This window comes from Aedes albopictus, chromosome 1 (assembly GCF_035046485.1).
Source record: "Aedes albopictus strain Foshan chromosome 1, AalbF5, whole genome shotgun sequence".
Taxonomy (NCBI): domain Eukaryota; kingdom Metazoa; phylum Arthropoda; class Insecta; order Diptera; family Culicidae; genus Aedes; species Aedes albopictus.
This window is the reverse complement of record NC_085136.1, coordinates 54,842,786-54,857,806: the sequence shown is the minus strand read 5'-3', so window position 1 is coordinate 54,857,806 and position 15,021 is coordinate 54,842,786. Positions and strand designations below refer to the sequence as shown.

At 49.2% G+C, this 15,021-nt stretch overlaps 3 protein-coding genes across 4 annotated transcripts in view; all 3 read right to left on the bottom strand.

Annotated features, from left to right (window-relative positions):
- Nucleotides 1–1,939, bottom strand: part of LOC109398788 (vacuolar protein sorting-associated protein 16 homolog) — a 32,309-nt gene extending 30,370 nt beyond the window's left edge. For both annotated transcript variants that reach the window (XR_003892692.2, XM_019671185.2), the window contains exons 1-5: nucleotides 1,737–1,939; nucleotides 1,459–1,654; nucleotides 1,107–1,393; nucleotides 213–1,022; nucleotides 2–150 (exon numbers count right to left, since the gene is read on the bottom strand). Coding sequence is in view for 1 of the 2 variants with exons in the window: in XM_019671185.2 (XP_019526730.2) it covers nucleotides 2–150; nucleotides 213–1,022; nucleotides 1,107–1,393; nucleotides 1,459–1,654; nucleotides 1,737–1,795 (1,501 nt within the window). In the remaining variant the exon portion in view is untranslated. The remainder of the gene's footprint in view (nucleotide 1; nucleotides 151–212; nucleotides 1,023–1,106; nucleotides 1,394–1,458; nucleotides 1,655–1,736) is intronic.
- A 1,161-nt stretch (nucleotides 1,940–3,100) lies between these two features.
- On the bottom strand, nucleotides 3,101–4,048 carry LOC134288401 (uncharacterized). The gene has a single exon (XM_062853189.1). It carries the CDS (start codon nucleotides 4,046–4,048, stop codon nucleotides 3,101–3,103), a length of 948 nt encoding a protein of 315 aa, XP_062709173.1.
- A 116-nt stretch (nucleotides 4,049–4,164) lies between these two features.
- On the bottom strand, nucleotides 4,165–13,845 carry LOC134288398 (uncharacterized). The gene is made up of 3 exons (XM_062853181.1): nucleotides 13,150–13,845; nucleotides 7,156–8,479; nucleotides 4,165–7,094 (listed from the first exon to the last, which is right to left on the bottom strand). The coding sequence occupies exons 1-3, from the start codon at nucleotides 13,843–13,845 to the stop codon at nucleotides 4,165–4,167; spliced, it is 4,950 nt and encodes a 1,649-aa protein (XP_062709165.1).
- Nucleotides 13,846–15,021: the final 1,176 nt, after the last annotated feature.

Sequence of the window (15,021 nt, the reverse complement as noted above, 5' to 3'; positions counted from 1 at the left end):
CTCTTATCGTGTTCAATTTTGTGAAACGCCCAATGTTCCAGAATCCTTGACTCGGGCAGCTTTAGATGCTTAGCAATCTGGATGGCCAGTGCGTAGTGCTTCCGAAAGATCAGCCGATCCAGTATGACCAAAGGCTGCAAATGGTTGAATCTGAAATCGATCGAAAACAATTTACCTTCCAGCACCTTCAACCTTCCCGTCTTCTAACTCACTGCCTCAGCGTCAGCGGCATCCCGACGATGGGTTCCCGCAAGGCATTCAGTACCCGAAGCACGCGACACATCTCGATGTACCCGTCCGGGTTGTACCCGGGCAGAAAGCTTTTCCCGAAGTGAGCCGCCCGAACAAGGCTCTTCTGGGTGTGAGAATCGAACTCCTGGCCGGCGGCTGCCACGCATTCACCCACGGCCGAGGCCAGCCGGTCCTGGATCAGACAAAGGAACTCGTCCGACTTGTGACTGCGCTTCTGGAACTCCATGTGCGCCTCGAACAGGAAGCTGGCCGGCTCGGAGATGTTGATGCCGAAGATTTTCCCAGTACTGGACGGAACCCGTTGGAACAGCTCGTGGGTGTTGTTGGTCAGCACCCGGACGGCGTCCATCTCCGGAATCAGCACCGTCGGGGAATCGTACGTGTAGATGTTGGAATCGCCGGTCATTCCGATGACCTGAACCATCGAAGCGTAGGCGACGATCACGGCCTGCTGGTCCGGATGCGGGTCTTCATCGCAGCACCAGGCGATCTGCTGGGGCCGCTCGCTGCGTCCGGTGGCAAATTCACAATATTTAGTGCGCAGATCGGCCGATCCCAGCCAGATGGCACCAGTGTTGGTGTAAATGGCCAGATGCCGATGATTAAAAGAAACGGCCATGGCAACTATGCTGCTGTAGTCACTCTTCATGCCCAGCTGGTGAGTTGTCGGAGCGCTGTCGCCGTGACGGGCCAGGATGATGTCGGTTCCGCGAGCTAGGAGGCAGCACGTGTTACGCTCTTTGGAAACTAGCTCCCAGCAGGTGAGATCGCTGCGAAAAATTAAGCATTATTAACTTTTCATGATACACCTACTAAAGAGCAGGAAAGAACAAAAACGTCAATTAGGTAAGTACCTCGAAAGTGACAACAATTCCGACAGAGGCCGCAGCTTCGGATCCATTACACTGTTGACAATGTAGATCTTCCAGCTGGCCGTCAGCACTGCGATCCCGGTACCGGAACTGGACGCGAAAATCTTCGCATCCTGCACATCCGTCACGTCCGCCCCCATGCTGAACTTGTGCAAAAAGTTCCCGAACATGTCGTAGCGCCACACCGATCCGTCCGCCTGGACCACAAGGAATTCCTCCGCATCGGACCAACCCATGCACACAAGGTTCCCGCTGTTGCCGTTGTCCCACTGGAAAATAGAACATTGCAGTCAGAAGATACCTCTTTTTCCCATATCATCATACAAGGACTTACATTAATCGTCGAAATCAACCGCCCCGAACAGTTGAAGATCCGGATGACGGGTTTGGTCGATTCGCCACCGGACAGTTTGATGAACTGCTTGGAATCTTTCACTAGCGCTATCGGACCGCCGTACGGGGCGGCATGGACCGTCATGTGCTCCAGATTAATACTGGCTGGCCAGTCCATGGTGTAGAGATCGATTTTCCTGTGTCGCAGTTCCGGATATCAGGATCAATGTTTAGATGAGTCATTGTGCGAAGAGAATGTAAAAATATTGGAATGCTTACCGGTACGAGTTGCCATGGCCGAGCGCGAACCAATCGCCGGTGTTGTAGAGCAGCGACATCCCGGATCGGGATTAAGACAACTTCTATTCGATGGAAAGTGCTTAATGAAAAGAAAAATCTTGCAATCTTTTGCTGAAATCGGGGGAATCCTCCCTTTTCTGCAAAGCAGTACAGAAAAAAAACATTGATTGAACGAAGAACACAAACAAACAGTCAAACTTCGGTGAATTCGAGGAACTTCGGGTATCCTTCAGGGTTGAACTCCTGCAGGAGCTCGAGACACCAAGGTTTTTAGATACCAAAGGGAATAACACTTCCTTTGCTCAAGTTTGCGATCAGCCTTCGCCTTCGTATCGGTTGGACGTGTTTTCAATGAGCCATTTTACGAAGTGACAACAATGTTGATGATGATATTGGTTTTCACGGGTTATTGGACACTACCTCCTGTCAAAATTCATTCATAAAATCGGCTCGTAAACTGGACTATTGGCTTCTTTAGTGGTATTGAGATAATTCCATATTCTGAATCTGCATGCCAAACTGAGCCGAAATCCAAATTTTCATCAATTTTGGTGCCCGGGAACTTATTTAAAAATCAATTTGAAATTTGTATGGGAGCGAATCACCCCTCGTCGCATTTTGTACTGAGCGGAGCTGTCAAGCAGTTGCCCAGCTGTCAAAAGGTGATTTCAAAAAATCTCTTTGAAATTGATTTTAGATACCAAAATAAAGTTCTAAAAATCTGAAAAAAAAAATCATAGCGGCTCAGAAAAAGGTGCTCTTTTGTTTAAAAGTAAAAAAATCATTGAATTTTTCTTAATTTAAAACCCCAATTGCGTGGAGCTTCTTCGTCAGTGGGGTGTTATTATGCCTGCAGAAAAAAATCGGAAGCGATCTGTCGCTGGACTGCACACGAACCTCTACACTGAACGGCTGCTTGCGGTGAAAATTACTATTCTGAGGGTCAATTTAAATACACAACGCCACTAAATTTGTGCTGACTGAGTTTCGTTTCAATTCAACAGAATTATGATTTCAATTTTACCATGGACTCTGTACGCGGGGAGCTGAGCGGGACGGAATAAAACGCGGCGGACTACATTCGAAATAATATTGATAAAAATGGACTGTATTTCACTTAATTTTACAGAGGTTGAAAGAAACGTTTTTTCTGTCGACCGTTCGGTACGACGACTGTACTTGTTCTGTCTTGTTCATTGGTTTCTCTCTTGTAGGAAGCCGGCCGACGCTGGCGGCGCGTCGACGGCGGCGACGTCCAGGTGCTAGGGGTGTGCAGGCGTTACCCAAAAGCGCGCAGGGTTGAACTGCACGCGAACATCCACCCGGCCCTTGAGGCGGATGCCTCAATCCAGTGGAAGCGGGACCAACTTGTGCACCGCTCGTTGGTATTCGTTCTGCCCACGACGAACGGTTACGGTGCGGACTACACCATATTGATCTGGATGGGTTGCGATGATTCTTGCGAGTTCCCATGCCGCTGGTGACGTGTTGTCGTTCTTGATCAGGACCAACTGCCCCAAATCCAAGTTCTGTTGAACGGACTGCCATTTGTTACGAGGCTGAAGCGTAGCGACATATTCGTTTCTCCTTCGTGCCCAAATATCGTCCACGTGGCGTTGAACACGTTGCCATCTGTCCAGACGGCCTTCCTGGAGGTGACGGATGTCAGGCTCGGGCAACAGGTTCAGTGGTTGGTTGATGATGAAATGCCCCGGCGTGAAGGCTTCGAAAGAGTCGGGCGATGTGGAGAGCTGGCACAAGGGACGCGAATTTAAGCACGCCTCGATTTGCGTCAAGACGGTTGAAAGCTCCTCGTACGTCAGCGTCGCATGCCCAAGGACGGCCCGGAGATGTTTCTTGAAACTTTTCACGGCCGCCTCCCAAATTCCTCCCATATGGGGGGCGGATGGAGTGATGAACGTCCACTTCACTTTCAGGTCCGCTAGGTAGCGGCTAACAGCTTGGTTGAACTCCGGCGATTGCAGATGTTCGCGGATACTTCGGTCGGCACCCACGAAGTTCGTGCCGTGGTCAGACCAAATTTCGCTGCAGAGACCACGACGACCACAGAAGCGCTTCAGGGCTGCCAAGAAAGCATTCGTGGACAGATCAGACACTGCCTCAAGGTGTACTGCCTTTGTTGCAAGGCAAACAAAGACAGCAACGTAGCCCTTTATTGTCTTCGCCGATCGTAGGGTTGATGAGCGCAGAAGGATTGGGCCCGCGTAGTCCACGCCGCAGTGTACGAAAGGACGAGCTGGAGTTGTGCGGACTGATGGCAGGCTTCCCATTAGTTGAGTGGCTGTTTTCCCTTTCAACCGACAGCAGCGCATGCAGCTCGCCACAGAGCCACGCACCACCGTCTGGCAGCCGACGATCCAATATCTCTGGTTGAGTGTCGCGATCATCAGAGTTGGCCCTGCATGTAGGTTACGAAGATGTACTTCTGCAACTTGGTGTATTGGTGATCCTTCGGTATGATGATTGGATGGCGAACGTCGTATGGTTGGCTTGAGTTCTGGAGGCGACCACCAACCCGTAGAGTGCCATCAGCGTCGACGAAAGGAAAGAGATTCTTCAGTTTGCTGTTACCTGGAAGAGGGGCGGTCTTGACCAGGCAATCGATTTCCCTTTGGAAGCAGTCGCCCTGCGCTGCTCGTGCCAGCTGCAAACAGGAGTTGTCGATTTCCTTCGGTGTGAGCGGTCCTTCAAGTCGGGCCACACCACGTTTACGGGCCAAAGCATTGTGTCGTAGGCGATTAATCCAGCACAAAACGCGCCGAATATGGGACAGATTTGAATATCTGTTGAGGAGGTACGTCAGTGTTTCGTGGCCACCGCTGGGACACGCCGTAGCACTAGCGTGCAAGCAGGTCACCGACGTTCGCTGTTCAAGAAGATCGTCATCAACGACTGAACGAATCGATTGAGTAGGCCATTCGTCTTCTGGTTGTGCGAGCCAACCGGGGCCCCTCCACCACAGCGGATGTATCAGTAGTTCCAAGGGCGTGACACCGCGCGAGGCGCAGTCGGCCGGATTGTCCTTTGATGACACGTGACGCCAATGGTTCCTGGGAAGATGCTGCAAAATCTTGGAGGTGCGGTTGGCCACAAAAGTTTTCCACTTTCTTGGTAGCGAGGTGAGCCAGTGAAGAACAATTTCAGAATCGCTCCACGCAAATAGTTCGACCTCCAGATGCGAGAACGACTCCTGTACCTTGACCATCAGATCGACGAGTAGCTCCGCCGCCATGAGTTCCAGACGAGGCAGCGAAACCTGCAGAATGGGAGCCACCCTGGTTTTGGCCACCACCAGATTCGTTTCAACCCTTCCATCCTGGTTAACGATGCGTGCGTACACGACGGCTGCGTACGCGGCTTCAGAAGCGTCGGCAAAACCATGTAGTTGGAGCTTCCCTCCAGCGTGCGGAATCCATCTTCTGATGCGAATTCTTTCGATGTGGTGCAGGGTTTCCTTCAAGGTAATCCACTCCTCCAGGATGAATGCTGGAAGTGGATCGTCCCAGCCCAGGTCGTAGAGCCACAGGTGTTGGAACAGTATTTTTATTCGGATGATCACCGGCGCGATCCAGCCGAATGGATCGAAGAACTTTGAAGAATCGGACAGCAGCTGACGTTTGGTGTTTGTGCTGTCGATGTCGAACGTGAGTTTGAAGCTGAACGTGTCATCTTGAGGTGACCATCTGATCCCCAACGCCTTGACGGAATCATCTTCCTGTGGCAGCTTCATCTGGACCGGTTCATCTTGTACCGCATCGCTTTCCAATAGTTGCGGTTCGTTGCAGCTCCACTTGCGAAGAGCAAAGCCACCGCTATCCAGAACTTGAACGATGTCGTTGCGTAGGGATTTAGCTTCTTCGATGGTATCCGCCCCCGAGAGCAGATCGTCCACGTAGAAATTCTTCGGAATCCGCTTGGATGCCAGCGGATGTGCCTCTTTGTTGTTTTCAGCAGCCTGTTGCAAGGCTGCCACAGCTTGATACGCCGCGCTCGCGGTACCGTAGGTAACGGTCAGCAAGCGGTAATGGTCCAAAGGTTGGTCGGGAGAATTGCGCCACACTACTCGCTGGAAATCGGCATCTTCTTTGGCGACAAGAACTTGCCGATACATCTTTTCGACGTCGGCGCAGAAAGCAATCCTGTAGGTGCGCCAGCGGGTGAACACGTTGAAGAGAGATTCGTTCACGTTCAGTCCCACTAGCAGGCGATCATTCAACGACACCCCGGAAGCACTCTTGCTCGAGGCGTCGAAAACGACGCGAAGCTTCGTCGTTGCGCTGTCCACCTTCCACACGCCGTGATGCGGAAGATAGAACGACTTCTCCGGTGTGACTTCCACCTCGCTTGGCGGAATTTTCTCCATGTGACCGAGAGCCTCATACTCAGTCATGAACTGTCGGTAGTGCTGTTGTAGTTCTGGATCGATGCTGAATTTTCTTTCCGTTGTCTTGAACCGCCGGATGGCAGCGGTAGCCGATTCGCCCAGTTCTGGCTTGTTACGGTCGAAGGGTAGGCGAACCACGTATCGCCCTGTTTCAGTCCGAGAAAGGGTGGAGTGGAAGTGCTCGACAGCGCGCAGCTCGTCCGGGGTAAGCTGCTTGGATTTAGGCACCTCCTCCACTTCCCAGAATTTCCGGAGCGTTTGATCCAGATTCGTCGTCGTCGTCGCGAGTCCCAGTATCGGACGACTATCGGTGGCACGTGCTGTGTTGAAGTGGCCACCAACCAGGTAGCCGAAGACGGAATTCTGCGCAACTGGTACGCCTCGACCGTCGTAGAGCTTGCCCGGTTCTAGAATGGAAAAGAAAGCTTCTATTCCCAACAAAAGGTCGATCTTACCACATTCGTTGTAGGTTGGATCTGCGAGAGGCGCCTCGGCCAGGGCACCAACGTCGACGTCAAACTGGTGACTCGGTTGGTCCGGAACCAGGTGATTCAGGATTAGCGCATCCACCACGATGACGATACGATCGTCGAATCGCGATGAGATTTGCAGTGTGACCGCTCCTGTTGTCTTGCTGGGTTTCCCGTCGGTGATACCGCTCACGAGAATGTTGGCGTTGCGCCTTTCCAGGCCAAGACGTTCGAAGGCTTGCTTGCTGATGAGCGAGTTCATACAGGCGGAATCGACCATTGTCCGTACTTCGTGGAAGACGTTGTTCTTCCCCAACACCTTGACGACAGCCGTAGGCAGCAAACTTAGGAAGTTCACTGAACAGCTGGTTTTGAGACCCGCGACATACGATGCCACCGAATCCGCTTGTTTCGGTTCTCCTGCTTCTTGCTTCTTCGCAGCTGCTTCTTCCCGGGGCTGGCCTGAGTCGGAGGCAGAGCTGCCACTTGTGCAAAGCAGCGAGTGATGTGCAGTTCTTCACGCCGTGGGTCGCTTTCAAGCAATTGAAGCAGAGCTTGGCTCGCTGAACGAGTTCCCGTCGATTAACTACCGGTATCCTCTTGAAGCTGGCACACTGGTATATCGTGTGAGCCTCTGTGCACTGCGGGCAAGCTTGCTGGGTGTTTGCATGGAAGCTTTGGATTTGTTTACCCACCTTCGTGTTCGGATCCACTTTCCGCTCCTGCTCCTTCTTCGTTGTGGCATCGGTCCCCTTCTTGGAAAAGGACGCGCAGGTTTCCAAGGCATCGCATCGCCGCTCAAGGAACGTGATGAAATCTTGGAAGCTGGGATTGTCCTCATCGACCAGCATTTGGGCCCACAGCGATCGGGTTTCTCGGTCGAGTTTCTCGAGGAGCAAATGGATCAGCCACGGGTCACGAGATTCGTATTCCTCTCCTAGGGCCTTGAGCTGCCGCACTACATCGTCCGAGGTTGAGGTAAGCTTGCGGAGTCCGACCAGGGTTGGCGCAGTAACTGGCGGCTGGTCCACAAACTCCTTGACGAGTGCCGCGACAGTGTACTTCTTCTTCCCGTAAAACTCGTTGAGCCGGTCCCATACCTCCACGTAGTTGGCGTCGGTGATAGCGTAAGAGCTAACCATCTTTTTCGCCTCCCCATCCAGGTGGGAAAGCAGGTACTGGAGCTTCACGGAGTTTTTCAGATTCTTCGAATGGATGCAGCTTTCGAAGAGGTCCTTGAAGGATGGCCACTGTTTCCGGTCGCCTTTGAAGACTGGCAGGACAATCGTTGGCAACCGTACCTCCAGCGGAACTTGGCCCCCGGACGCCTGAGCGTCAGCAACCGGACGGGAAAGGCTAACGGAACCGACTTGGCCAGCCAACTGCGACACCATGTTCGAAGCTGCAGCCTGGGACGTCATCAGGATTCGCTGCGAATCCAGAAGCAACCTGATTGCCTCCTTCAGATCATCCGCTGGTTCGACGATAGTTCCTTCACTGCTTCCGTGGGGGTTATGTTCACCGAGGAGCATGATGTAGCGTCCTTTCACTTCATAGTACATTTCCTCGAATTCCAACCGATGGTTGAAAATCGAGTTAATTTCCACGAGCGCATCAACTTGTTCCTCGATTTCACTTTGCGCTTTATCAAATTGTTCACAAAGGTCCGAAAGTTTGTGCAGGCGCTCCTGAATTTCACCAGCAGGAGGCTGCCTTTTTTCCACCACACTCGCGTTTTTCAGCTCCCACTTCATGCGCACGAAAAGCACATCGCAGCGTCTGCGAATCGATTCCATAGCGGTTTCGCGAAATATCCGGCGACGAAGGTCCAAAATGTACGCGGGGAGCTGAGCGGGACGGAATAAAACGCGGCGGACTACATTCGAAATAATATTGATAAAAATGGACTGTATTTCACTTAATTTTACAGAGGTTGAAAGAAACGTTTTTTCTGTCGACCGTTCGGTACGACGACTGTACTTGTTCTGTCTTGTTCATTGGTTTCTCTCTTGTAGGAAGCCGGCCGACGCTGGCGGCGCGTCGACGGCGGCGACGTCCAGGTGCTAGGGGTGTATCAGGTATCAGGTATCAGAAGGCCGGCTCCAGAGGCACGTTATCCTCCATTTGGGACATTTGTGCCATCGCCAAAATAACAGCCTATTTCATCATCTACCTGAGGGAAAAGGAAGGAAAAAGGATTTGGATGGTGCCTGAAAAGGGCACTGTAATAACGCATAAAGCGAAAGAGAGCCTATAGCTCTTTACCACAGCGGGTTAAGAACAACAGAATATCCTGAAGATTCAGGTTTCTGAAGTCAGTTTCACTTAATAAGTGTTTACCGAATACTCGGAAACGCAGTTGCGCGAAAACTGGACAGTTACATATCAAATGATACGAAGTTCCATAATCGGATTCACAGCTATCACAGGCAAATGAATCAGCTTGCTGAATATTCGCCATGTGATAGCTGAGTCGGCAGTGGCCAGTCAATGCTTTGACCAGCATGCTGCAATTCTGCTTAGACAGATTAGTTAGATACTTCGCCACCCGTAAAGATGGCTCAGCACTATACAATTTGGTTTGACGACATGACTCCAAACTATTCCAATATTGTCTGTGTTGAGTGACAGCCCAGGTGTGAATCTGAAGCTTAATCCAACACTTCGATATCGGAATAGCTGGCTCAGGGCCAATGAAGTCATGTGATGCTCCAGAGCGAGCTAACTCATCAGCCAGTTCATTTCCAGCGATGGAAGAATGACCAGGTACCCATAGAAGGTGAACAGCGTTTGCTGAATTCAGCTCCTCGATTTGAGTTCGACAAGCGATAACTATCTTCGACCTGGAGTTGGCCGAAGCAAGTGCTTTAATAGCAGCCTGGCTATCTGAACAGAAGTATATTACTTTGCCCATTACGTGCTGCTGAAGTGCTGATTGCACTCCGCACATAAGAGCAAAGATTTCGGCCTGAAAAACGGTACAGTGTCTACCAAGTGAATAAGACTGATACAGCCTTAGCTCACGAGAATAAACACCAGCACCTGCTCGACCTTCGAGAAGGGAGCCATCAGTGTAACATACGATGCCGTCTGAAATACTTCTTTCCAGATAACCAGATGTCCACTCTTCCCGGGAAGGGAATTTCGTGGAAAATGTCCTATATGGAAAATTACAAGCAATTGTAAGATCACTTGGAGCAAGGACAATTTTGTCCCAATTCACCAAAAGTGGAAACAACGAGGTGTGTGTTGAACTGCGGTTCACAGGAGTTTCCTCTAGTAGACCGAGTACCCGTAACCGGTAAGTGCAAGAAAGGGCTTCTTGTTTGAGATGAATGTGTAGTGGGGCAACGTCAAAGAGAACTTCTAGCGCTGCCGTAGGAGTTGAAGAGAACGCTCCAGACATCGCCATTAAGCACATCCTTTGGAGATGGCCTAATTTTGATTGGACCGTTCTCACTTCACCCTTTTGCCACCACACAAGACATCCATAAGCCAATATTGGCCGAACCACAGTTGTGTAAATCCATTTGATATACTTGGGTTTTAGACCCCAAGTTGTACCAAAAGTACGCCGGCATTGCCCGAAGGCCATACAAGCTTTCTTGATTCTGAACTCAATGTGAGGTGTCCAGGAAAGCTTGGAATCAAGAATGACTCCAACGTACTTTACCTGTTCAGTCACGTCGATTTCAGAATCAAAGAGACGCAAAGGTCGAACGCCATTACGGTTTCGCCTTTCCGTGAAAAGAACAATAGATGTTTTACTCGGATTAACCGAAAGGCCATATTGGCGACACCAACCCTCAACTACCTGAAGGGCGTTTTGCATCAGGTCGAAAAGGGTGCTGATGCACATACCAACTAACAATGTTAGGTAGTCGTCGGCAAAACCATAAGTAGGAAAACCGCTATTATTGAGTTGCCTCAATAGCGTATCTGCTACGAGATTCCACAAAAGCGGTGATAAGACTCCCCCTTGGGGGCATCCACAAACACTCAATTTCCTAATCCCTGCTAGACGCAATGTCGAGAAGAGATATCGGTTTTTGAGCATTTGGTGAATCCAATTGGAAATCATTGGAGATATACCATGACTCCGTGCGGCTTTCAATATGGCATCGAAAGGCACGTTGTCAAAGGCACCCTCGATATCTAAGAAAACACCCAAACAAGATTGCTTTTGAGCAAATGCTTTCTCGATATCGTAAACAACCTTGTGTAAAAGAGTCACAGTGGACTTACCAGATTGGTAGGCATGTTGGTTCACATGAAGAGGCACGTTGGCCAGATGAACATCACGGATATGATGATCCACAATGCGTTCTAAGCATTTCAGAAGAAAAGAGGTCAAACTGATAGGTCTGAAACTCTTTGCTTCTTCATACGACGCACGACCCACTTTCGGAATAAACTTTACAGTAATATCCCTCCAGGATTTGGGAATATACCCTGTAGCAAAACTGCAAACAAGTAGTTTTTTCAAAACATGTTTGAAATAATCAAATCCCTTCTGAAGCAAAATAGGATAAATCCCATCTGCCCCAGGAGATTTGAAAGGAGCAAAGCTATTAAGAGCCCACTCAATCGATTCTATAGTTACAATACTCCGAGCCGAAGCTAAAGAATCATAACTACAAGAAAAGACATCAGGATCATCCGAAGATGAAATATCCACACATCCAGGGAAGTGTGTGCTGAATAAGCATTCCAGAACTTCCTCATCAGAGGAAGTCAGATCGCCATTTGGCAAACGAAGTTCGTTCACCCGGAAATCCTTAGATTTCGCAAGGATTTTGTTTAACCGACTGACTTCACTCAAGCTGGAAACATTTGTACAAAGGTTTTTCCAGCCGGATCGTTCAGCAGACCGGAGAGCTTTCCTGTAGGCCTTGCGAGCCGACCTGAAAGCCTCCGAACCAGCTGAACGTCGTCTGTTCCAACTCTTTCTACATTGTTTCCTGAGTTTCGCCAGATCAGAGTTCCACCAAGGGGTTCCTCTTGTGATCTTCACAGACCGTAGAGGGCATGCTTCTTCAAAAGCTTCCATGATGAAGGTCGTTGTAGTATCAACGGCATCATCTAAATCACTTAGAGTGTCAATGGATGGTGAATATCCATGAAATTTGGCTGCAACCAAATCAGTATAAAGATCCCAGTTTGTTGACCGAGGATTCCTGAAACGCAATGTTTGCGAAGTAACATTTAAATGTTCAAAAAAGATATAGCGATGATAAGATAAAGATTCTTCATCTGACACATGCCAATTGGTCAGCTCGTGACTAATTCTGCTAGAGCAAAGCGTTATATCTAACACTTCCTCTCTAGCAGATACCATGAAGGTTGGGCGGTTGCCTATGTTAAGTAATGCAAGATCTGTACTACTTAAGTACTCCATCAAACTGGAGCCTCTCAAGTTAATGTCTGAGCTGCCCCAGATGATATGGTGAGCATTAGCATCACTGCCAACAATTAGCGGAAGGCCTTTTGAAGTGCAGTATGCGATGACTTGTTTGAAAGCATCCGTAGGGGATGGTTCATCATGTGGTAAATACACAGAACAATAGACGTATTTCCTGTTGAGGTTTCCAACAGATACATCAATTGTGATAGCACATACATCTCTGGTGGTTAGTTCAGAGATGAGTGTAGCAACTATTGCGTTGTTGACAAGCACACAGGCTCGAGGCATGACACGCGAGTTTGCCATTTCATGTTTACTGAAAGTGGCAAACACCGGGTTCACAAGGTTTCCTAGATAGAAATTTCCCTTACGAAAGTAAGGTTCTTGTACCAAGGCCACTTGGGCTGTACCATTTTGCATAAGTCTGCAAAGATTGATCGTTGCTGTTCTTTTATGCTGAAGATTGATCTGAGCTATCCTAACCGTAGCCACTACCCAAACTAGGTAAGATTAAACTCTTCGCAACAGCAGCACAACAAAGAACAGCAACAATAAAACCAAATCGGTATCGATTGGAAAACGCCAAAGGCGAGGATACACAGAATACACTGTGTAAATCGCATAATGCGAAACCATATAGGTGAAAATTTAAACTAATTAACAACATCTTCATAATCCCGCCCTTATTTAGCCTCAAGTGAGACTAAAGAAGGGCAGCTGATTGTCTCGGAGAAACACAAGGTCTACTGCACCATTGCTCCGGTTAGCGCAGAAAGGGCTACATACTGTGGAGGGCGCCCTGGTACTCCACAGGCTCCGTTAGCGGTTAGGTTTTTATTAGACCCCCCTAGCCATTCATTCCTAGGCACGGTAAGCATAAAGCCGCATCACACCATGAATTAGGGGTCACCTGTTGGTGGATTCTTACCACCGGAACAGGCGGTCCGTAGTGTTATTCTTAGCCAATTGAGACAATCGCTACCGACACTACACAGCTATCTAGGCTGATCGAGAAAAGAAGTTAATATTGATGATCAACTTCATACGGACTCGAACGAGTGCCGCGACAGTGTACTTCTTCTTCCCGTAAAACTCGTTGAGCCGGTCCCATACCTCCACGTAGTTGGCGTCGGTGATAGCGTAAGAGCTAACCATCTTTTTCGCCTCCCCATCCAGGTGGGAAAGCAGGTACTGGAGCTTCACGGAGTTTTTCAGATTCTTCGAATGGATGCAGCTTTCGAAGAGGTCCTTGAAGGATGGCCACTGTTTCCGGTCGCCTTTGAAGACTGGCAGGACAATCGTTGGTAACCGTACCTCCAGCGGAACTTGGCCCCCGGACGCCTGAGCGTCAGCAACCGGACGGGAAAGGCTAACGGAACCGACTTGGCCAGCCAACTGCGACACCATGTTCGAAGCTGCAGCCTGGGACGTCATCAGGATTCGCTGCGAATCCAGAAGCAACCTGATTGCCTCCTTCAGATCATCCGCTGGTTCGACGATAGTTCCTTCACTGCTTCCGTGGGGGTTATGTTCACCGAGGAGCATGATGTAGCGTCCTTTCACTTCATAGTACATTTCCTCGAATTCCAACCGATGGTTGAAAATCGAGTTAATTTCCACGAGCGCATCAACTTGTTCCTCGATTTCACTTTGCGCTTTATCAAATTGTTCACAAAGGTCCGAAAGTTTGTGCAGGCGCTCCTGAATTTCACCAGCAGGAGGCTGCCTTTTTTCCACCACACTCGCGTTTTTCAGCTCCCACTTCATGCGCACGAAAAGCACATCGCAGCGTCTGCGAATCGATTCCATAGCGGTTTCGCGAAATATCCGGCGACGAAGGTCCAAAATGTACGCGGGGAGCTGAGCGGGACGGAATAAAACGCGGCGGACTACATTCGAAATAATATTGATAAAAATGGACTGTATTTCACTTAATTTTACAGAGGTTGAAAGAAACGTTTTTTCTGTCGACCGTTCGGTACGACGACTGTACTTGTTCTGTCTTGTTCATTGGTTTCTCTCTTGTAGGAAGCCGGCCGACGCTGGCGGCGCGTCGACGGCGGCGACGTCCAGGTGCTAGGGGTGTGCAGGCGTTACCCAAAAGCGCGCAGGGTTGAACTGCACGCGAACAGACTCGATTTTCAATTAAAAATGTTTCTGTTCGCAACCGGATTCGAACCAAGAACCTTGACATCGCCAGGCTTGCACGCTACCACTCGGCTATCGAACCGGTTGATAAGAGAAGAAACAAAACCCAAACAAGAAGCGTTGGTGGGTCGATAATCATGTTTTGCCATCGAGATTTTCTGGGATTGCTGCTGATTCGATTGGTTGTGCCGTTATTTGTTGCATTCAGTCTTGTACTGATCGCACGCGGTCGATACCGGTTGGATATGTTTTAAGTAATGCAAATATGGATATTGCCCATGATGTGAGATTCACCCTTGCGCACAACTGACTGACAGATCGGTAAAAGTGTGAAACTAATTTTTTCTTGCTAAGCGCAATACAAAACATGAAAAGTTCAATAGCTACGTATCGGTATAAGATTCGACTATTGCGGATTTAAAAAAAATCCACTCTGCGGTAGCCGCCGAGTTCTATCGCAGCTGTCAAAGTCCTACCGCATCCCTGAAAATCATCATATCATTGAAACAGACGGTTTAATCAAAGTATGCTTGCAATGTGAATTGCTCTGGGAAGCAACAGCAAACAATGATCATCGGCGTCGTATCCAAGGCATCTTTGACCCGATTGATGATAACTTGATGAAAATCAGTAGTCTGACAGCTGCGGTAGCTTTCTCAATCTTCCGTAAAACGGAAATTTTTCTCTAAATTAGCAATATATGCCTCACCATATGAGTAGAACAATTTTATTCACCATTCATGGTCCGCTATCACCCCTTAACCCTTTATAAGGCCGAGAAAACTAGAAGAGCTGTCAACGCATACTATTATGGAAATGATTTTACACATGATTACA